A 23,527-nucleotide genomic window follows, 5' to 3' on the forward strand; every position below is an offset into this window, starting at 1 on the left:
AACTTGGTTTGTTTTGCACGAAACATGGCACACAACACTATTTGTTTTATATTATTGTGTTGAAGTGGTTAGAATTTAAAATCATAGTCTAATGCTAGAAATTACGTGTTAAGTTGCGATTTTATGCGTTTTTTAGTGTTTTTGGCACTTTAGCGCATAATGTAGCTCAAACTTGGTTTGTTTTGCACGAAACTTGGCACACAACACTATTTGGTATATATTATTGTGTTGAAGTGGTTAGAATTGTAAATCATAGTCATATGCTAGATATTACGTGTTGAGTTGCGATATTGTGGGTTTTTAAGTGTTTTTCGCACTTTTGCGCATAAAGCTCAAACTTGTTTTGTTTTGCACGAAACTTGGCATACAACACTATTTGTTATATATTATTGTGTTGAAGTGGTTAGAATTGAAAATCATAGTCATATGCTAGAAATTACGTGTTAAGTTGCGATTTTAAGGGTTTTTTAGTGTTTTTGGCACTTTAGCGCATAATGTAGCTCAAACTTGGTTTGTTTTGCACGAAACTTGGCACACAACACTATTTGGTATATAATATTGTGTTGAAGTGGTTAGAACAAAAAAACATTGTTATATGCTAGAAATTACGTGTTAAGTTGCGATTTTATGCTATTTAAAGTGTTTTTGGCACTTTTGCGCATAAAGTAGCTCGAATTTGGTTTGTTTTGCACAAAACTTGGCACACAACACTAATTCGTATATATTATTGTGTTGAAGTGGTTAGAATTGTAAATCATAGTCATATGCTAGAAATTACGTGATAAGTTGCGATTTTATGCGTTTTTAAGTGTTTTTGGCACTTTTGCGCATAAAGTAGGTCAAACTTGGTTTGTTTTGCACGAAACATGGCACACAACGCTATTTTTTATATATTATTGTGTTGAAGTGGTTAGAATTGAAACTCATAGTTGTATGCTAGAAATTACGTGTTAAGTTGCGATCTTATGGGTTTTTAAGTGTTTTTTGCACTTTTGCGCATCAAGTAGCTCAAAGTTGTTTTTTTTTGCACGAAACTTGGCATACAACACTATTTGGTATATATTATTCTGTTGAGTGGTTAGAATGTAAGATCATAGTCATATGCTAGAAATTACGTGTTAAGTTGCGATTTTGTGGGTTTTTAAGTGTTTTTGGCACTTTAGCTCGAACTTGGTTTGTTTTGCAAGAAACTTGGCACACAACACTATTTGTTTTATATTATTGTGTTGAAGTGGTTAGAATTGTAAATCATAGTCATATGCTAGATATTACGTGTTGAGTTTCGATCTTATGGGTTTTTAAGTGTTTTTTGCACTTTTGCGCATAAAGTAGCTCAAAGTGGTTTTTTTTGCACGAAACTTGGCATACAACACTATTTGGTATATATTATTCTGTTGAAGTGGTTAGAATGTAAGATCATAGTCATATGCTAGAAATTACGTGTTAAGTTGCGATTTTATAGGTTTTTAAGTGTTTTTGGCACTTTCGCGCATAAAGTAGCTCAAACTTGGTTTGTTTTGCACGAAATTTGGCACACAACACTATTTGTTTTATATTATTGTGTTGAAGTGGTTAGAATTGAAAATTATAGATATATGCTAGAAATTACGTGTTAAGTTGCAATTTTATGGGTTTTTAAGTGTTTTTGGCACTTTTGCGCATAAAGCTCAAACTTGTTTTGTTTTGCACGAAACTTGGCATACAACACTATTTGTTATATATTATTGTGTTGAAGTGGTTAGAATTGAAAATCATAGTCATATGCTAGAAATTACGTGTTAAGTTGCGATTTTAAGGGTTTTTTAGTGTTTTTGGCACTTTAGCGCATAATGTAGCTCAAACTTGGTTTGTTTTGCACGAAACTTGGCACACAACACTATTTGGTATATATTATTGTGTTGAAGTGGTTAGAATTGTAAATCATAGTCATATGCTAGATATTACGTGTTGAGTTGCGATATTGTGGGTTTTTAAGTGTTTTTCGCACTTTTGCGCATAAAGTAGCTCAAACTTGGTTTGTTTTGCACGAAACTTGGCACACAACACTATTTGGTATATATTATTGTGTTGAAGTTGTTAGAGTTGCAAATCATAGTCATATGCTAGAAATTACGTGTTAAGTTGCGATTTTAAGGGTTTTTTAGTGTTTTTGGCACTTTAGCGCATAATGTAGCTCAAACTTGGTTTGTTTTGCACGAAACTTGGCACACAACACTATTTGGTATATAATATTGTGTTGAAGTGGTTAGAACAAAAAAACATTGTTATATGCTAGAAATTACGTGTTAAGTTGCGATTTTATGCTATTTAAAGTGTTTTTGGCACTTTTGCGCATAAAGTAGCTCGAATTTGGTTTGTTTTGCACAAAACTTGGCACACAACACTAATTCGTATATATTATTGTGTTGAAGTGGTTAGAATTGTAAATCATAGTCATATGCTAGAAATTACGTGATAAGTTGCGATTTTATGCGTTTTTAAGTGTTTTTGGCACTTTTGCGCATAAAGTAGGTCAAACTTGGTTTGTTTTGCACGAAACATGGCACACAACGCTATTTTTTATATATTATTGTGTTGAAGTGGTTAGAATTGAAACTCATAGTTGTATGCTAGAAATTACGTGTTAAGTTGCGATCTTATGGGTTTTTAAGTGTTTTTTGCACTTTTGCGCATCAAGTAGCTCAAAGTTGTTTTTTTTGCACGAAACTTGGCATACAACACTATTTGGTATATATTATTCTGTTGAGTGGTTAGAATGTAAGATCATAGTCATATGCTAGAAATTACGTGTTAAGTTGCGATTTTGTGGGTTTTTAAGTGTTTTTGGCACTTTAGCTCGAACTTGGTTTGTTTTGCAAGAAACTTGGCACACAACACTATTTGTTTTATATTATTGTGTTGAAGTGGTTAGAATTGTAAATCATAGTCATATGCTAGATATTACGTGTTGAGTTTCGATCTTATGGGTTTTTAAGTGTTTTTTGCACTTTTGCGCATAAAGTAGCTCAAAGTGGTTTTTTTTGCACGAAACTTGGCATACAACACTATTTGGTATATATTATTCTGTTGAAGTGGTTAGAATGTAAGATCATAGTCATATGCTAGAAATTACGTGTTAAGTTGCGATTTTATAGGTTTTTAAGTGTTTTTGGCACTTTCGCGCATAAAGTAGCTCAAACTTGGTTTGTTTTGCACGAAATTTGGCACACAACACTATTTGTTTTATATTATTGTGTTGAAGTGGTTAGAATTGAAAATTATAGATATATGCTAGAAATTACGTGTTAAGTTGCAATTTTATGGGTTTTTAAGTGTTTTTGGCACTTTTGCGCATAAAGCTCAAACTTGTTTTGTTTTGCACGAAACTTGGCATACAACACTATTTGTTATATATTATTGTGTTGAAGTGGTTAGAATTGAAAATCATAGTCATATGCTAGAAATTACGTGTTAAGTTGCGATTTTAAGGGTTTTTTAGTGTTTTTGGCACTTTAGCGCATAATGTAGCTCAAACTTGGTTTGTTTTGCACGAAACTTGGCACACAACACTATTTGGTATATATTATTGTGTTGAAGTGGTTAGAATTGTAAATCATAGTCATATGCTAGATATTACGTGTTGAGTTGCGATATTGTGGGTTTTTAAGTGTTTTTCGCACTTTTGCGCATAAAGTAGCTCAAACTTGGTTTGTTTTGCACGAAACTTGGCACACAACACTATTTGGTATATATTATTGTGTTGAAGTTGTTAGAGTTGCAAATCATAGTCATATGCTAGAAATTACGTGTTAAGTTGCGATTTTAAGGGTTTTTTAGTGTTTTTGGCACTTTAGCGCATAATGTAGCTCAAACTTGGTTTGTTTTGCACGAAACTTGGCACTCAACACTATTTGGTATATATTATAGTGTTGAAGTGGTTAGAATTGTAAATCATAGTCATATGCTAGATATAACGTGTTGAATTGCGATATTGTGGGTTTTTAAGTGTTTTTGGCACTTTTGCAAATAAAGTAGCTCAAACTTGGTTTGTTTTGCACTAAACTTGGCACACAACACTATTTGGTATATATTATTGTGTTGAAGTGGTTAGAGTTGCAAATCATAGTCATATTCTAGAAATTACGTGTTAAGTTGCGATTTTATGCGTTTTTAAGCTTTTTTTGGCACTTTCGTGCATAAATTAGCTCAAACTTGGTTTGTTTTGTTCGAAACTTGGCACACAACACTATTTGGTATATAATATTGTGTTGAAGTGGTTAGAACAAAAAAAACATTGTTATATGCTAGAAATTACGTGTTAAGTTGCGATTTTATGCTATTTAAAGTGTTTTTGGCACTTTTGCGCATAAAGTAGCTCGAATTTGGTTTGTTTTGCACAAAACTTGGCACACAACACTAATTCGTATATATTATTGTGTTGAAGTGGTTAGAATTGTAAATCATAGTCATATGCTAGAAATTACGTGATAAGTTGCGATTTTATGCGTTTTTAAGTGTTTTTGGCACTTTTGCGCATAAAGTAGGTCAAACTTGGTTTGTTTTACACGAAACATGGCACACAAACGCTATTTTCTATATATTATTGTGTTGAAATGGTTAGAATTGAAAATCATAGTTATATGCTAGAAATTACGTGTTAAGTTGCGATCTTATGGGTTTTTAAGTGTTTTTTGAACTTTTGCGCATCAAGTAGCTCAAAGTTGTTTTTTTTGCACGAAACTTGGCATACAACACTATTTGGTATATATATTATTCTGTTGAAGTGTTTAGAATTTAAGATCATAGTCATATGCTAGAAATTACGTGTTAATTTGCGATTTTACAGGTTTTTAAGTATTTTTAGCACTTTCGCGCATAAAGTAGCTCAAACTTGGTTTGTTTTGCACGAAACATGGCACACAACACTATTTGTTTTATATTATTGTGTTGAAGTGGTTAGAATTTAAAATCATAGTCATATGCTAGAAATTACGTGTTAAGTTGCGATTTTATGCGTTTTTTAGTGTTTTTGGCACTTTAGCGCATAATGTAGCTCAAACTTGGTTTGTTTTGCACGAAACTTGGCACACAACACTATTTGGTATATATTATTGTGTTGAAGTGGTTAGAATTGTAAATCATAGTCATATGCTAGATATTACGTGTTGAGTTGCGATATTGTGGGTTTTTAAGTGTTTTTCGCACTTTTGCGCATAAAGCTCAAACTTGTTTTGTTTTGCACGAAACTTGGCATACAACACTATTTGTTATATATTATTGTGAAGTGGTTAGAATTGAAAATCATAGTCATATGCTAGAAATTACGTGTTAAGTTTCGATTTTAAGGGTTTTTTAGTGTTTTTGGCACTTTAGCGCATAATGTAGCTCAAACTTGGTTTGTTTTGCACGAAACTTGGCACACAACACTATTTGGTATATATTATTGTGTTGAAGTGGTTAGAATTGTAAATGATAGTCATATGCTAGATATTATGTGTTGAGTTGCGATATTGTGGGTTTTTAAGTGTTTTTCGCACTTTTGCGCATAATGTAGCTCAAACTTGGTTTGTTTTGCACGAAACTTGGCACACAACACTATTTGGTATATATTATAGTGTTGAAGTGGTTAGAATTGTAAATCATAGTCATATGCTAGATATAACGTGTTGAGTTGCGATATTGTGGGTTTTTAAGTGTTTTTGGCACTTTTGCAAATAAAGTAGCTCAAACTTGGTTTGTTTTGCACTAAACTTGGCACACAACACTATTTGGTATATATTATTGTGTTGAAGTGGTTAGAGTTGCAAATCATAGTCATATGCTAGAAATTACGTGTTAAGTTGCGATTTTATGCGTTTTTAAGCTTTTTTTGGCACTTTCGTGCATAAATTAGCTCAAACTTGGTTTGTTTTGTTCGAAACTTGGCACACAACACTATTTGGTATATAATATTGTGTTGAAGTGGTTAGAACAAAAAAACATTGTTATATGCTAGAAATTACGTGTTAAGTTGCGATTTTATGCTATTTAAAGTGTTTTTGGCACTTTTGCGCATAAAGTAGCTCGAATTTGGTTTGTTTTGCACAAAACTTGGCACACAACACTAATTCGTATATATTATTGTGTTGAAGTGGTTAGAATTGTAAATCATAGTCATATGCTAGAAATTACGTGATAAGTTGCGATTTTATGCGTTTTTAAGTGTTTTTGGCACTTTTGCGCATAAAGTAGGTCAAACTTGGTTTGTTTTGCACGAAACATGGCACACAACGCTATTTTTTATATATTATTGTGTTGAAGTGGTTAGAATTGAAAATCATAGTTATATGCTAGAAATTACGTGTTAAGTTGCGATCTTATGGGTTTTTAAGTGTTTTTTGCACTTTTGCGCATCAAGTGGCTCAAAGTTGTTTTTTTTTGCACGAAACTTGGCATACAACACTATTTGGTATATATATTATTCTGTTGAAGTGTTTAGAATTGAAGATCATAGTCATATGCTAGAAATTACGTGTTAATTTTCGATTTTACAGGTTTTTAAGTGTTTTTAGCACTTTCGCGCATAAAGTAGCTCAAACTTGGTTTGTTTTGCACGAAACATCGCACACAACACTATTTGTTTTATATTATTGTGTTGAAGTGGTTAGAATTTAAAATCATAGTCATATGCTAGAAATTACGTGTTAAGTTGCGATTTTATGCGTTTTTAAGTGTTTTGGGCACTTTTGCGCTTAAACTAGCTGAAACTTGGTTTGTTTTGCACTAAACTTGGCACACAACACTATTTGGTATATATTATTGTCTTGAAGTGGTTAGAATTTTAAATCATAGTCATATGCTAGATATTACGTGTTGAGTTGCGATTTTGTGGGTTTTTAAGTGTTTTTGGCACTTTAGCTCGAACTTGGTTTGTTTTGCAAGAAACTTGGCACACAACACTATTTGTTTTATATTATTGTGTTGAAGTGGTTAGAATTGTAAATCATAGTCATATGCTAGATATTACGTGTTGAGTTGCGATTTTGTGGGTTTGTAAGTGTTTTTGGCACTTTAGCTCAAACTTGGTTTGTTTTGCACGAAACTTGGCACACAACTTTATTTGTTTTATATTACTGTGTTGAAGTGGTTAGAATTTCAAATTATAGTCATATGCTAGAAATTACGTGTTAAGTTTCGATCTTATGGGTTTTTAAGTGTTTTTTGCACTTTTGCGCATAAAGTAGCTCAAAGTTGTTATTTTTGCACGAAACTTTGCATACAACACTATTTGGTATATATTATTCTGTTGAAGTGGTTAGAATTGAAGATCATAGTCATATGCTAGAAATTACGTGTTAAGTTGCGATTTTATAGGTTTTTAAGTGTTTTTGGCACTTTCGCGCATAAAGTAGCTCAAACTTGGTTTGTTTTGCACGAAATTTGGCACACAACACTATTTGTTTTATATTATTGTGTTGAAGTGGTTAGAATTTAAAATTATATATATATGCTAGAAATTACATGTTAAGTTGCAATTTTATGGGTTTTTAAGTGTTTTTGGCACTTTTGCGCATAAAGCTCAAACTTGTTTTGTTTTGCACGAAACTTGGCATACAACACTATTTGTTATATATTATTGTGTTGAAGTGGTTAGAATTGAAAATCATAGTCATATGCCAGAAATTACGTGTTAAGTTGCGATTTTAAGGGTTTTTTAGTGTTTTTGGCACTTTAGCGCATAATGTAGCTCAAACTTGGTTTGTTTTGCACGAAACTTGGCACACAACAATATTTGGTATATATTATTGTGTTGAAGTGGTTAGAATTGTAAATCATAGTCATATGCTAGATATTACGTGTTGAGTTGCGATATTGTGGGTTTTTAAGTGTTTTTGGCACTTTTGCGCATAAAGTAGCTCAAACTTGGTTTGTTTTACACGACACTTGGCACACAACACTATTTGGTATATATTATTGTGTTGAAGTGGTTAGAGTTGCAAATCATAGTCATATGCTACAAATTACGTGTTAAGTTGCGATTTTATGCTATTTAAAGTGCTTTTGGCACTTTTGCGCATAAAGTAGCTCGAATTTGGTTTGTTTAGCACGAAACATGGCACACAACACTATTTCGTATATATTATTGTGTTGAAGTGGTTAGAATTGTAAATCATAGTCATATGCTAGAAATTACGTGATAAGTTGCGATTATATGCGTTTTTATGTGTTTTTGGCACTTTTGCGCATAAAGTAGGTCAAACTTGGTTTGTTTTGCACGAAACATGGCACACAACACTATTTTTTATATATTATTGTGTTGAAGTGGTCAGAAACTAAAATCATAGTTATATGCTAGAAATTACGTGTTAAGTTGCGATCTTATGGGTTTTTAAGTGTTTTTTGCACTTTTGCGCATCAAGTAGCTCAAAGTTGTTTTTTTTTGCACGAAACTTGGCATACAACACTATTTGGTATATATATTATTCTGTTGAAGTGTTTAGAATTGAAGATCATTGTCACATGCTAGAAATTACGTGTTAAGTTGCGATTTTACAGGTTTTTATGTGTTTTTAGCACTTTCGCGCAAAAAGTAGCTCAAACTTGGTTTGTTTTGCACGAAATTTGGCACACAACACTATTTGGTATATATTCTTGGGTTGAAGTGGTTAGAATTTAAAATCATAGACATATGCTAGAAATTACGTGTTTTTGGCACTTTCGCGCATAAAGTAGCTCAAACTTGGTTTGTTTTGCACGAAATTTGGCACACAACACTATTTGTTTTATATTATTGTGTTGAAGTGGTTAGAATTTAAAATTATATATATATGCTAGAAATTACATGTTAAGTTGCAATTTTATGGGTTTTTAAGTGTTTTTGGCACTTTTGCGCATAAAGCTCAAACTTGTTTTGTTTTGCACGAAACTTGGCATACAACACTATTTGTTATATATTATTGTGTTGAAGTGGTTAGAATTGAAAATCATAGTCATATGCCAGAAATTACGTGTTAAGTTGCGATTTTAAGGGTTTTTTAGTGTTTTTGGCACTTTAGCGCATAATGTAGCTCAAACTTGGTTTGTTTTGCACGAAACTTGGCACACAACAATATTTGGTATATATTATTGTGTTGAAGTGGTTAGAATTGTAAATCATAGTCATATGCTAGATATTACGTGTTGAGTTGCGATATTGTGGGTTTTTAAGTGTTTTTGGCACTTTTGCGCATAAAGTAGCTCAAACTTGGTTTGTTTTACACGACACTTGGCACACAACACTATTTGGTATATATTATTGTGTTGAAGTGGTTAGAGTTGCAAATCATAGTCATATGCTACAAATTACGTGTTAAGTTGCGATTTTATGCTATTTAAAGTGCTTTTGGCACTTTTGCGCATAAAGTAGCTCGAATTTGGTTTGTTTAGCACGAAACATGGCACACAACACTATTTCGTATATATTATTGTGTTGAAGTGGTTAGAATTGTAAATCATAGTCATATGCTAGAAATTACGTGATAAGTTGCGATTATATGCGTTTTTATGTGTTTTTGGCACTTTTGCGCATAAAGTAGGTCAAACTTGGTTTGTTTTGCACGAAACATGGCACACAACACTATTTTTTATATATTATTGTGTTGAAGTGGTCAGAAACTAAAATCATAGTTATATGCTAGAAATTACGTGTTAAGTTGCGATCTTATGGGTTTTTAAGTGTTTTTTGCACTTTTGCGCATCAAGTAGCTCAAAGTTGTTTTTTTTTTGCACGAAACTTGGCATACAACACTATTTGGTATATATATTATTCTGTTGAAGTGTTTAGAATTGAAGATCATTGTCACATGCTAGAAATTACGTGTTAAGTTGCGATTTTACAGGTTTTTATGTGTTTTTAGCACTTTCGCGCAAAAAGTAGCTCAAACTTGGTTTGTTTTGCACGAAATTTGGCACACAACACTATTTGGTATATATTCTTGGGTTGAAGTGGTTAGAATTTAAAATCATAGACATATGCTAGAAATTACGTGTTTTTGGCACTTTCGCGCATAAAGTAGCTCAAACTTGGTTTGTTTTGCACGAAATATGGCAAACAACACTATTTGTTATATATTATTATGTTGAAGTGGTTAGAATTGAAAATCACAGTCAAATGCTAGAAATTACATGTTAAGTTGCGATATCATGGGTTTTAAAGTGTTTTTTGCACTTTTACGCATAAAGTAGCTCAAAGTTGTTTTTTTTGCACGAAACTTGGCATACAATACTATTTGGTATATATTATTCTGTTGAAGTGGTTAGAATTGAAGATCATAGTCATATGCTAGAAATTACGTGTTAAGTTGCGATTTCATGGGTTTTTAAGTGTTTTTGGCACTTTTGCACTTGGTTTGTTTTGCACGAAACTTGGCACACAACACTATTTGGTATATATTATTGTGTTGAAGTAGTTAGATTTGTAAATCATAGTCATATGCTAGATATTACGTGTTGAGTTGCGATTTTGTGGGTTTTTATGTGTTTTTGGAACTTTAGCTCAAACTTGGTTTGTTTTGCAAGAAACTTGGAACACAACACTATTTGTTTTATATTATTGTGTTGAAGTGGTTAGAATTTAAAATCATAGTCATATGCTAGAAATTACGTGTTAAGTTGCGATTTTATGTGTTTTTAAGTGTTTTTGGCACTTTCGCGCATAAAGTAGCTCAAACTTGGTTTGTTTTGCACGAAACTTGGCATACAACACTATTTGGTATATATTATTCTGTTGAAGTGGTTAGAATTGAAAACCATAGTCATATGCTAGAAATTACGTGTTAAGTTGCGATTTTATGGGTTTTAAGTGTTTTTGACACTTTTGCGCATAAAGCTCAAACTTGGTTTATTTTGCACGAAACTTGGCACACAACACTATTAGGTATATATAATTGTGTTGAAGTGATTTGAATTGAAAATAATAGTCATATGCTAGAAATTACGTGTTAAGTTGCGATTTTACGGGTTCTTAAGCTTTTTTGGCACTTTCGCGCATAAAGTAGCTCAAACTTGGTTTGTTTTGCACGAAACTTGGCACACAATGCTTTTTGGTATATATTATTGTGGTTAAGTGGTTAGAATTTAAAATCATAGTCATATGCTAGAAATTACGTGTTAAGTTACGATTTTATGAGTTTTTAAGTGTTTTTGGCACTTTCGCGCATAAAGTATCTCAAACTTGGTTTGTTTTGCACGAAACATGGCACACAACACTATTTGTTATATATTGTTGTGTTGAAGTGGTTAGAATTGAAGATCATAGTCATATGCTAGAAATTACGTGTTAAGTTGCGATCTTATGAGTTTTTAAGTGTTTTTTGCACTTTTGCGCATAAAGTAGCTCAAAGTTGTTTTTTTTTGCACGAAACTTGGCATACAACACTATTTGGTATATATATTATTCTGTTGAAGTGTTTAGAATTGAAGATCATAGTCATATGCTCGAAATTACGTGTTAAGTTGCGATTTTACAGGTTTTTATGTGTTTTTAGCACTTTCGCGCAAAGAGTAGCTCAAACTTGGTTTGTTTTGCACGAAATATAGCACACAACACTATTTGGTATATATTCTTGGGTTAAAGTGGTTAGAATTGAAAATTATAGACATATGCTAGAAATTACGTGTTAAGTTGCGATTTTATGAGGTTTTAAGTGTTTTTGGCACTTTCGCGCATAAAGTAGCTCAAACTTGGTTTGTTTTGCACGAAACATGGCACACAACACTATTTGTTATATATTATTGTGTTGAAGTGGTAAGAATTGAAAATCATAGTCATATGCTAGAAATTACGTGTTAAGTTGCGATCTTGTGGGTTTTTAAGTGTTTATTGCACTTTTGCGCATAAAGTAGCTCAAAGTTGTTTGTTTTGCAAGAAACTTGGCATACAATACTATTTGGTATATATTATTCTGTTGAAGTGGTTAGAATTGAAGATCATAGTCATATGCTAGAAATTACGTGTTAAGTTGCGATTTTATAGGTTTTTAAGTGTTTTTGGCACTTTCTTGTATAAAGTAGCTCAAACTTTGTTTGTTTTGCACGAAACATGGCACACAACACTATTTGTTTTATATTATTGTGTTGAAGTGGTTAGAATTGAAAATCATAGTCATATGCAAGAAATTACGTGTTATGTTGCGATTTTATGCGTTTTTAAGTGTTTTTGGCACTTTTGCGCATAAACTAGCTGAAACTTGGTTTGTTTTGCACACAACACTATTTGGTATATGTTATTGTGTTGAAGTGGATAGAATTGTAAATCATAGTCATATGCTAGATATTACGTGTTGAGTTGTGATTTTGTGGGTTTTTAAGTGTTTTTGGCACTTTAGCTCAAACTTGGTGTGTTTTGCACGAAACTTGGCACACAACACTATTTGTTTTATATTATTGTGTTGAAGTGGTTAGAATTGAAAATCATAGTCATATGATAGAAATTACGTGTTAAGTTGCGATTTTATGGGTTTTTAAGTGTTTTATGCACTTTTGCGCATAAAGTAGCTCAAAGTTGTTTTTTTTGCACGAAACTTTGCATACAACACTATTTGGTATATATTATTCTGTTGAAGTGGTTAGAATTGAAGATCATAGTCATATGCTAGAAATTACGTGTTAAGTTGCGGTTTTATGGGTTTTTAAGTGTTTTTGGCACTTTTACGCATAAAGTATCTCAAACTTGTTTTGTTTTGCACGAAACTTGGCACACAACTTTATTTGGTATATATTATTGTGTTGAAGTGGTTAGAATTGTAAATCACATTCATATGCTAGAAATTACATGTTAATTTGCGATTTTATGCGTTTTTATGCTTTTTTTGGCACTTTCGTGCATAAAGTAGCTCAAACTTGGTTTGTTTTGTTCGAAACTTGGCACACAACACTATTTGGTATATATTACTGTGTTGAAGTGGTTAGAAGAAAAAAACATAGTCATATGCTAGAAATTACGTGTTAAGTTGCGATTTTATGCGATTTAAAGTGTTTTTGGCACTTTTGCGCATAAAGTAGCTCGAATTTGGTTTGTTTTGCACGAAACTTGGCACACAACACTATTTCGTATATATTATTGTGTTGAAGTGGTTGGAATTGTAAATCATAGTCATATCCTAGAAATTACGTGATAAGTTGCGATTTTATGCGTTTTTAAGTGTTTTTGGCTGTAACACCCAAGAAATTAGTTCCATATAAGTAAGGTTAATAATCTTGGAATTAAGGCAATAACGTTCTAATTTTAATTAGAATAAGAAGCTTAGAAACGATTAAGTTTATAAGGGAATTTTCCCCGAGTAAATTTGATTCGATTAAACGAGCTTGCTTAACCCCACTCATGTCTAAAATTATGCAATGTAGGCATAATTACACTTTTTTTCATGTTAGTTAAGGTAAGCAAGCACCTCAATATACAGCAATCTACACAACTATGATCCTTTAATTTCTAATTCTTTATGTCTCGTGTTTTAAGCCTACAAAACGACCTCCTTATGTTCTTATTAAGCCTTCCATACTAAGTAAGTATGTCAAAAAGTGACACCCATACACCTAAGGGTATGTGGCAAAAACATAGGAGTATCAACTTGTTCCCTTAAATTAGCTTTGTATCCTTATTAATTAAGAAAGCTAAAGGTTGCCTAGTATTCTAAAAACCTTCCTCTTCATACTCAAGCAAGTAATTCGTTCAAACCTTGCACAAAAGATCATCAAAGAACACAAGCAAAAGAAGACAGCAATACGCCTGGCAGGTCGTGTGTTTGGCGAGTAGTTTCTTCAACCTTTTTGGTGATTTTAACCCACGAATTAAGGTAGCTAGCACCCATTCTAAGTTATTTTTTTTCGTATACAGTATGTACAAATGATTTAATCTAAGTCTCATGCCTTAAAAATGGGTGAAATTGAGCAAAGACCAAACCGGGTACATGCTGTGACCTTCTGCGTATGTTAAGACTATTTAGGATACTTAAGAAATGATTTTAGCTTGGAGCTTTTTACATATTACTCCTAATGCAATTTTTGATATTACATGTTAAATTCATGATATGGGTATTTTTGTAAGTATTTATAATTATTTTTATACTAACATCCTGTTTCAGTGTTTTCTGTTAAGGTGTTTATGTTCTTGCCCTGAATTAAAAAAGCTTAAAGGACTTGTTATACTACTTTAATGAATCTCAAATTTTGACACAAGACTCCTACTTATGTTAAAATGGTTGTGTCCAATTTTCATGATTTGGGTAATTTTCTAAGTGGTCCTTTTAATTGGATTTGTAGAAGTGTGCAGTCTGAAAAGTCAGCTTTACCTATGGTTAATGAATTGGACTTAGAGAATTATACTAAACCAAATTTCGTTTTTCATGATGTTTTGGAAAGATTAAATAGAGGCTTAAAACATATCCAAAAATCAGATTCAGATAAGTTCATTTAGGGTTCCTAAAGAGCCTAAGAACATGACGTAGCTTCATTTCGTTGAGTAGCAAGTATTCTGTTTTTAGAGTATTAACTGGAAAAATGAGGTTCTTAATGTTTTAGCATATTTGACTTAGTTAGGGGCAGAATTAGCTTAAACTCTTCAAATGAAACTTGTAGGTCTTTTAAAGTACTTGAATTTAGGCTCAAGAATCATTTGAATTGGAGTTGTATACACTGCGTTATGGCCTTCGTAATACAACGGACAGAGCAATTCTGTTTTTAGGACAGGTTGTTATGTTTAGTGATTTTCCCAGTTATGGAATTAGAATCGGTAAATGCTTCCTTAATAAAAGATAAAGCTTATGAAAAGCTAACCAATTTAAACTCAAACATTTCCTGATTTCATGCTCTAAGCAGAGAGTTATGACCTTTGAAAGTTTGGTAAAACTCTGAAGGAATCCACTAAGGGATTAAACTAAGCAACCCATTTCTTTTATTGCAAAATGGTTGTTTACCTTATTTTTTTGAGGATGATTATGCTTCATGTTTATTTTGATATGATATGTTATGGATATCTTGTGATGCATGAGAATTATTTCTCCTGGATGGCATGAAGCATGAATTGGTTGCCCAATACGGCATGATGTTATTATGATATGTGATACATGTATAGGGAGGAAAACCCTTAGATTGCGGTTGATGGGTAGGACAAATGCCACCACCATTCGGTATGAAATGGTGTTATTATAGGGCCCCACACACTCGGTATGGAGTGTGTTAGTGTACTCGGTATGGAGTACCTTATCCTCAGGTGGTTGCTGTCGTCCGATTATTGCATTCGGTATGGAATGTTAATAACGGGAGTTTGGCCATTCTTAGACACAGTTAGTGCGCTAACTGAGGGGTTGCGATGCCGGCCAAGCTTGAGAAGTACTGCTGCGTGTAGTACTGGCGTCTGTTCCTCCACTATAACTAATGTGTGATTTTACTGCTTACTCTGTTATGCTTGCATATGATTACATTGGATATTGTTATGCAGCACATGTTTACAGTAGAATATTTTATTATATGAATTTAGATGTTGAATTATTGATGTAGCCTTTTATGAACACAGTTGTACTGCCCTGTATATGATAGATATTACCTTAGAAAGACTGCTAGTTACTCCCCACTGACTGTGGACTGTTGTTAATATTTTCAGGTGAAGATTGTGAATGATATGCTTATATATGTTTCAAACGGGCGTTGGGCAGCATTTTGAGAGCTTAGAGCCTTGCCACTGAAGTTTTAATCTAGTGTTGCATGTGTTTTGAACGAGTCAAAAATGTTTTTAAACAGCCCTCTTTTTACCTACCTATCTGAGGTTGTTCTGCCTCACGTTTCCTTTTTGGAATTAAAACTTTTAGTACGTCATTCCTAGGCCCACTATTTAACCATATGTTTATTATGTGATTAGTTTATAACATTTTATTCCCTTTTTCCGCCTTTTCTTCGGTGTCAACGTAATGCACCGTCCCATAGTGTGCTTCCGCTTTAGTGATTACAGATGATTATGGGACGGGGTGTTACAGTTGGTATCAGAGCAAATGGTCCTAAAACACATGCATAGGATACATAATTGAAATAGAAATTGACTTTTAGAACCCTAGAGAGTGTTGAGGGGATTTGGGGTATACGTTGTTAATTGTGTCACATGTTGTTTATAATGGAATGCTTAGATGCATATAGTTGTAATTAACGAGTTTTGTGATTTTTGTGGTAAGAATATGACGCCCACGAGATCTTCGAGGCTGGAAACAGAAGACGAGCACAGAAGGAGAGTGCTCGAGGATGCAGTTATAGCTCTGGCTAGTCGGGAAAACTACCAGAGGCAGGGACAGACCGCATTTGATAAAGTCTTACAGATGCGTCCTCCTTCATATAATGGCATTACTGATCCGGTGATATTAGAAGGATGGATCCGGACCATTGAAAAAGTATTCCGGGCAGCCAGATGCCCAGAAGAAGAAAAACTTGATGTCGGCGCCTATTATCTGGAGGGTGAAGCTGATAACTGGTGGACAATGCTGCACCCACAATGTACTGCTGAATCAAACTTTGGATGGCCACAATTCCTGGAGAAACTGAGTGAAAGATTCTATCCTGCCGCACTGAGGTGGCGTAAACAGGAAGAATTCATGAACCTGTCCCAGGGGAGCATGACTATTCAGGAGTATACTGATAAATTTACTGAGCTATCTAGGTTTGCCCCTCATGCCTGCCCAACCGAAGCTGAGAAGGTTCTACGGTACATTCACCGTATGGACCCAAGAGTGCAAATTCCGGTGATGAGTTCGAAGCCTGCAACGTTCCAGGAAGCGTATGATATAGCCCTAAGTATCCATACTACTAGCCTAGAGAACGAAGCCAGAATGAGGAATGCTAGACCACCATCACAACAGCAATTCCAGAGAAGGATCAACATTGAGAAGGGTGGAAGTTCTAGAATTCCACCAAGGCCGGTGATTCATAAGAAACCCACATTCCGACAGACACCTGCTCTTCGCAACAGTGTTGACCCCAGAAAATGCAACCGTTGTAGTAAGAACTTGCATCCGGGAGTCACCTGTGAGGGAAAACCGATTGTCTGTTACAGATGCCAAAAGCCAGGGCATAAATCATATGAATGCCCGAAGAGAGCCGGAGTAACCGAATTTGGAGCTGCTAGGCTTACCTCGCCTGCAACACAGAAGATTCGAGTGTATTGCATGACACAAGAAGAAGCAGATGCTAATCCTGATGTGGTTACGGGTAACATTCTTGTGCTCAATAAACCAGCTGTTGTGCTTTTTGATTCTGGTGCTACCATGTCTTTTATCTCCAGTTCTTTTGTTAATAAAATAGCTTTGCTACCTACTTCTCCTGTTAATATCATTATTACCTTACCTACGGGAGAGGAAGTTATGAGTGGTAAAGAATATAAAAATGTGCCCATAAAAATAGCTGAGTCTATTTTTCTTGCTGATCTTAAATACTTCCCCATGACCGAGTTTGATGTCATACTAGGGATGGATTGGTTGTATAGATATCAAGCCTTCATTCATTGTCATGACCAAAGAATAGTGATGAAAGATCATGAGGGAAAAGAAATTTCTTATTCAGGAGTGAGTGGTAAAAAGGGAGTGAGAATAGTGTCAGCCCTAAAAATGATGAAAATGCATAGGAAAGGAGAGATGGTATTCCTGTGTAGTGTTAAGGATGTGTCAGAGGAGCGAAAATTTGAAGACATTCCAGTAGTGAGAGAGTACCCCCGATGTTTTCCCTGATGAATTACCAGGTATACCCCCAGAAAGGGATGTAGATTTCAGTATCGATGTAATACCAGGCACAGCTCCCATTTCTAAAGCACCATACAGAATGGCACCTCCAGAATTGCAAGAATTGAAGGCGCAATTACAAGAGTTACTTGACAAGAGATTCATTAGACCTAGTGTATCTCCTTGGGGTGCTCCAGTACTCTTTGTAAAGAAAAAAGACGGTAGTATGCGGCTATGCATTGATTACCGAGAATTGAATCGGGTAACTATTAAGAACAAATATCCATTGCCCCGAATAGAAGATCTATTCGATCAGTTGAAAGGCGCAGGAATCTTTTCGAAGATTGATTTGAGATCTGGGTATCATCAGATTCCAGTGAAGAAGGAAGATATTCCAAAGACGGCTTTCAGAACCAGGTATGGACATTATGAATTTGAAGTAATGCCATTTGGTTTAACAAATGCACCTGCAGTTTTCATGGATCAGATGAATAGAACGTTCCATGAACTTCTTGATGTATGTGTGGTAGTGTTTATTGATGATATTCTGGTGTACTCAAAGAGTAAAGCAGAGCATGAAAAACACTTAAGGCTAGTCTTAGACATCTTCAGGAAGCAGAAATGGTTTGCAAAGCTATCCAAATGTGACTTCTGGCTGAAAGAAGTAACATTCCTCGGACATGTCATCAGTAAAGAAGGAGTTATGGTGGATACAGCGAAGGTTCGAGCGATTGTTGAATGGGAGAGCCCTAAGAATGTATCTGAAGTACGTAGTTTCTTGGGTCTCGCCGGTTACTATAGAAGGTTCGTGAAAGATTTCTCGAAAATCGCCCAACCTATGACGAAATTGTTGAGGAAAGAAGTTAGATTCCAGTGGTCTATAGAGTGTGAAGCGGCTTTTCAAAAAATTGAAAGAGAGGTTGACCACTGCACCTGTTCTTGCTTTACCCGTGGAAGGTGTGGAATATGAGATATACAGCGATGAGCCGTATAGTGGACTTGGATGTGTTCTAATGCAGCAAGGGAAAGTCATTGCATACTCATTAAGGCAACTGAAAACCCATGAAAGAAACTATCCCACACATGATCTAGAGCTGGCCGCCCTTGTTTTCGCACTCAAATTATGGCGCCACTACCTTTACGGGGTTTCGTGCAAATTATATACCGATCATAAAAGCCTCAAATATATTTTCACTCAAAAAGAAATAAACATGAGACAGAGAAGATGGCTAGAGCTGATCAAGGATTATGATCTTACTTGGGAACACAAGGAAGGAAAGGCTAACAGAGTGGCTGATGCCCTGAGCAAGAAAAATAAGCATTCCCTGAATTTTATCATGGCGCTACCTGGAAAGTTATATGAAGAATTCCAAAAGCTCGAAATTGAGGTGGTTCAGCAAGGATATGTTCATTCTTATTTATCTAATGTAAGTGCAGAACCTGAGTTGTACCAGGAACTCAGAGAAAAACAAAAAGTAGATGCAAAGATAGAGAAGATTCGAGCCGCAATAGCAGAAGGTAAAGCTAGAGATTTCAGCGTAGCAGATGACGGAAGTGTAAGATTTAGAAGAAGGTGGTGTGTACCGAGTGATGAAACGATAAAGAAGAAGATCTTAGAAGAAGCTCATAACACACCCTACTTTGTACACCCGGGAGGTGATAAATTGTACAAAGATCTTAAGATGCATTTTTGGTGGCCCGGGATGAAAAAGGAGATTGCAGAATTTGTGGCAAAGTGTCTTATCTGTCAGAAGATCAAAATTGAACATCAAAGACCTGGTGGACTGTTGCAACCCTTGCCGATACCTACTTGGAAGTTCGACTCTATATCGATGGACTTTGTTACAGGGCTTCCGGTGACAACAAGAGGCTTGAACGCAGTTTGGGTGATAGTCGATCGGTTGACCAAAGTAGCAAGATTCATTGCAATAAAGAATACATGGTCTATGGAGAAGCTAGCTGAAGCATACACAGAAGAAATCATTCGACTTCACGGAGTTCCAAAAGATATTGTGTCCGATCGTGATCCAAGATTTCTGTCACACTTTTGGACTGCTTTGCAAGAAGCTCTTGGTACAAAATTGAAATTTAGCACGGCTTTCCATGCAGCGACAGATGGCCAAACAGAAAGGACCATTCAGATATTGGAGGATATGTTCAGAGCTTGTGCTTTGGAGTTCCAACAGACTTGGGTAAAATCACTGCATCTGATAGAATTCTCATACAACAACAGCTATCAGGCCAGTATCAAAATGGCTCCATATGAAGCGTTGTATGGTAGGAAATGTCGCAGTCCTACATATTGGAATGATATTAGCGATACACTGGTCTTGGGGCCAGAATTAATTTAGGACACAGTCGATAAGGTGCAGATAATACAGGCCAGAATGAAGGCTGCACAGGACAGACAGAAGTCGTATGCCGATCTTCGCAGGAAACCTCTAGCATTCGAAGTTGGAGATAAGGTCCTGCTGAAAGTGTCACCGATGAAAGGGGTAATGAGGTTCGGTAAGAAAGGGAAACTAAGCCCTAAATATATCGGGCCATACGAGATACTAGAGCGAATAGGTACAGTTGCTTACAGATCGGCACTACCGCCAGAACTATCTAAAGTGCATGACGTGTTTCACGTATCTCAGCTGCGAAGGTATATCAGTGATCCATCACACGTCATTCCTACAGAGTCAGTAGAAGTAGAACCAAACCTGACTTAAGAAGAAAAACCGGTCCAGATTCTCGATCGACAGGAAAAGATTCTCCGGAGAAAGGTGGTTCCAATTGTGAAAGTACTATGGAGAAGTCAAAAATATGAAGAAGCCACCTGGGAGACAGAAGAGTCGATGAGACAAAAATACCCAGAGCTTTTCGACAGGTATGAAACTCTACCTAAGCTAATGATGCATGTACGTATATTTACGTACATAATGATCCTGTGGTTAAAATAAATTCCTTTATGCAAATTTCGAGGACGAAATTTCTTTAAGGAGGGGTGATTGTAACACCCAAGAAATTAGTTCCATATAAGTAAGGTTAATAATCTTGGAATTAAGGCAATGTAGGCATAATTACACTTTTTTTCATGTTAGTTAAGGTAAGCAAGCACCTCAATATACAGCAATCTACACAACTATGATCCTTTAATTTCTAATTCTTTATGTCTCGTGTTTTAAGCCTACAAAAACGACCTCCTTATGTTCTTATTAAGCCTTCCATACTAAGTAAGCATGTCAAAAGGTGACACCCATACACCTAAGCTAGGGTATGTGGCAAAAACATAGGAGAGAACTTCAAGGCTAAGCAAAAGACACCTCCTTGCTTATTCTTTTCAGCTGGCAGCATCATCCTTATCAACTTGTTCCCTTAAATTAGCTTTGTATCCTTATTAATTAAGAAAGCTAAAGGCTGCCTAGTATTCTAAAACCCTTCCTCTTCATACTCAAGCAAGTAATTCGTTCAAACCTTGCACAAAAGATCATCAAAGAACACAAGCAAAAGAAGACAGCAATACGCCTGGCAGGTCGTGTGTTTGGCGAGTAGTTTCTTCAACCTTTTTGGTGATTTTAACCCACGAATTAAGGTAGCTAGCACCCATTCTAAGTTAGTATTTTTCGTATACAGTATGTACAAATGATTTAATCTAAGTCTCATGCCTTAAAAATGGGTGAAATTGAGCAAAGACCAAACCGGGTACATGCTGTGACCTTCTGCGTATGTTGAGACTATTTAGGATACTTAAGAAATGATTTTAGCTTGGATCTTTTTACATATTAATCCTAATGAAATTTTTGATATTACATGTTAAATTCATGATAAGGGTATTGTTTTAAGTATTTATAATTATTTTTATACTAACATCCTGTTTCAGTGTTTTCTGTTAAGGTGTATATGTTCTTGCCCTGAATTAAACAAGCTTAAAGGACTTGTTATACTACTTTAATGAATCTCAAATTTTGACACAAGACTCCTACTTATGTTAAAATGGTTGTGTCCAATTGTCATGATTTGGGTAATTTTCTAAGTGGTCCTTTTAATTGGATTTGTAGAAGTGTGCAGTCTGAAAAGTCAGCTTTACCTATGGTTAATGAATTGGACTTAGAGACTTATATACTAACCTAAATTTCGTTTTTCTTGATGTTTTGGAAAGATTAAATATAGGCCTAAAACATATCCAAAAATCAGATTCAGATAAGTTCATTTAGGGTTCCTAAAGAGCCTAAGAACATGACGTAGCTTCATTTCGTTGAGTAGCAAGTATTCTGTTTTTAGAGTATTAACTGGAAAAATGAGGTTCTTAATGTTTTAGCATATTTGACTTAGTTACGGGCAGAATTAGCTTAAACCCTTCAAATGCAACTTGTAGGTCTTTTAAAGTACTTGAATTTAGGCTCAAGAATCATTTGAATTGGAGTTGTATACACTGAGTTATGGCCTTCGTAATACAACGGACAGAGCAATTCTGTTTTTAGGACAGGTTGTTATGTTTAGTGATTTTCCCAGTTATGGACTTAGAATCGGTAAATGCTTCCTTAATAAAAGATAAAGTTTATGAAAAGCTAACCAATTTAAACTCAAAAATGTCTTGATTTGATGCTCTAAGCAGAGAGTTATGACCTTTGAAAGTTTGGTAAAACTCTGAAGGAATCCACTAAGGGATTAAACTAAGCAACCCATTTCTTTTATTGCAAAATGGTTGTTTACCTTTTTTTTTTGAGGATGATTATGCTTCATGTTTATTTTGATATGATATGTTATGGATATCTTGTGATGCATGAGAATTATTTCTCCTGGATGGCATGAAGCATGAATTGGTTACCCAATACGGCATGATGTTATTATGATATGTGATACATGTATAGGGAGGAAAACCCTTAGACTGCGGTTGATGGGTAGGACAAATGCCACCACCATTCGGTATGGAATGGTGTTATTATAGGGCCCCACACACTCGGTATGGAGTGTGTTCGTGTACTCGATATGGAGTACCTTATCCTCAGGTGGTTGCTGTCGTCCGATTATTGCATTCGGTATGGAATGTTAATAACGGGAGTTTGGCCATTCTTAGACACAGTTAGTGCGATAACTGAGGGGTTGCGATCCCGGCAAAGCTTGAGAAGTACTGCTGCGTGTAGTACTGGCGTCTGTTCCTCCACTGTAACTAATGTGTGATTTTACAGCTTACTCTGTTATGCTTGCATATGATTACATTGGATATTGTTATGCAGCACATGTTTACAGTAGAATATTTTATTATATGAATTTAGATGTTGAATTATTGATGTAGCCTTTTATGAACACAGTTGTACTGCCCTGTATATGATAGATATTACCTTAGAAAGACTGCTAGTTACTCTCCACTGACTGTGGACTGTTGTTAATATTTTCAGGTGAAGATTGTGAATGATATGCTTATATATTTTTCAAACGGGCGTTGGGCAGCATTTTGAGAGCTTAGAGCCTTGCCACTGAAGTTTTAATCTAGTGTTGCATGTGTTTTGAACTAGTCGAAAATGTTTTTAAACAGCCCTCTTTTTACCTACCTATCTGAGGTTGTTCTGCCTCACGTTTCCTTTTTGGAATTAAAACTTTTAGTACGTCATTCCTAGGCCCACTGTTTAACCATATGTTTATTATGTGATTAGTTTATAACATTTTATTCCCTTTTTCCGCCTTTTCTTCGGTGTCAACGTAATGCACCGTCCCGTAGTGTGCTTCCGCTTCAGTGATTACGGATGATTATGGGACGGGGTGTTACATTGGCACTATTGCGCATAAAGTAGGTCAAAGTTGGTTTGTTTTGCACGAAACATGGCACACAACACTATTTGTTATACATTATT

At 35.0% G+C, this 23,527-nt stretch overlaps 2 protein-coding genes across 2 annotated transcripts; both read left to right on the plus strand.

Moving 5' to 3' along the window:
- The first annotated feature begins 16,112 nt into the window (after window positions 1–16,112).
- On the plus strand, window positions 16,113–17,699 carry LOC130810973 (uncharacterized). Its single transcript, XM_057677092.1, has one exon. The coding sequence runs from the start codon at window positions 16,113–16,115 to the stop codon at window positions 17,697–17,699; it is 1,587 nt and encodes a 528-aa protein (XP_057533075.1).
- A 2,378-nt stretch (window positions 17,700–20,077) lies between these two features.
- On the plus strand, window positions 20,078–20,404 carry LOC130810975 (uncharacterized). The gene has a single exon (XM_057677093.1). The coding sequence runs from the start codon at window positions 20,078–20,080 to the stop codon at window positions 20,402–20,404; it is 327 nt and encodes a 108-aa protein (XP_057533076.1).
- Window positions 20,405–23,527: the final 3,123 nt, after the last annotated feature.

Source organism: Amaranthus tricolor, chromosome 4 (assembly GCF_026212465.1).
Source record: "Amaranthus tricolor cultivar Red isolate AtriRed21 chromosome 4, ASM2621246v1, whole genome shotgun sequence".
In the NCBI taxonomy this organism is placed as follows: Eukaryota; Viridiplantae; Streptophyta; class Magnoliopsida; order Caryophyllales; family Amaranthaceae; genus Amaranthus; species Amaranthus tricolor.

What these genes read in the sequence shown, in the direction of transcription:
- LOC130810973 (XM_057677092.1), top strand. Translation starts at nt 16,113, where the DNA reads ATGCATATAGTTGTAATTAACGAGTTTTGTGATTTTTGTGGTAAGAAT.
- LOC130810975 (XM_057677093.1), top strand. Translation starts at nt 20,078, where the DNA reads ATGAAGGCTGCACAGGACAGACAGAAGTCGTATGCCGATCTTCGCAGG.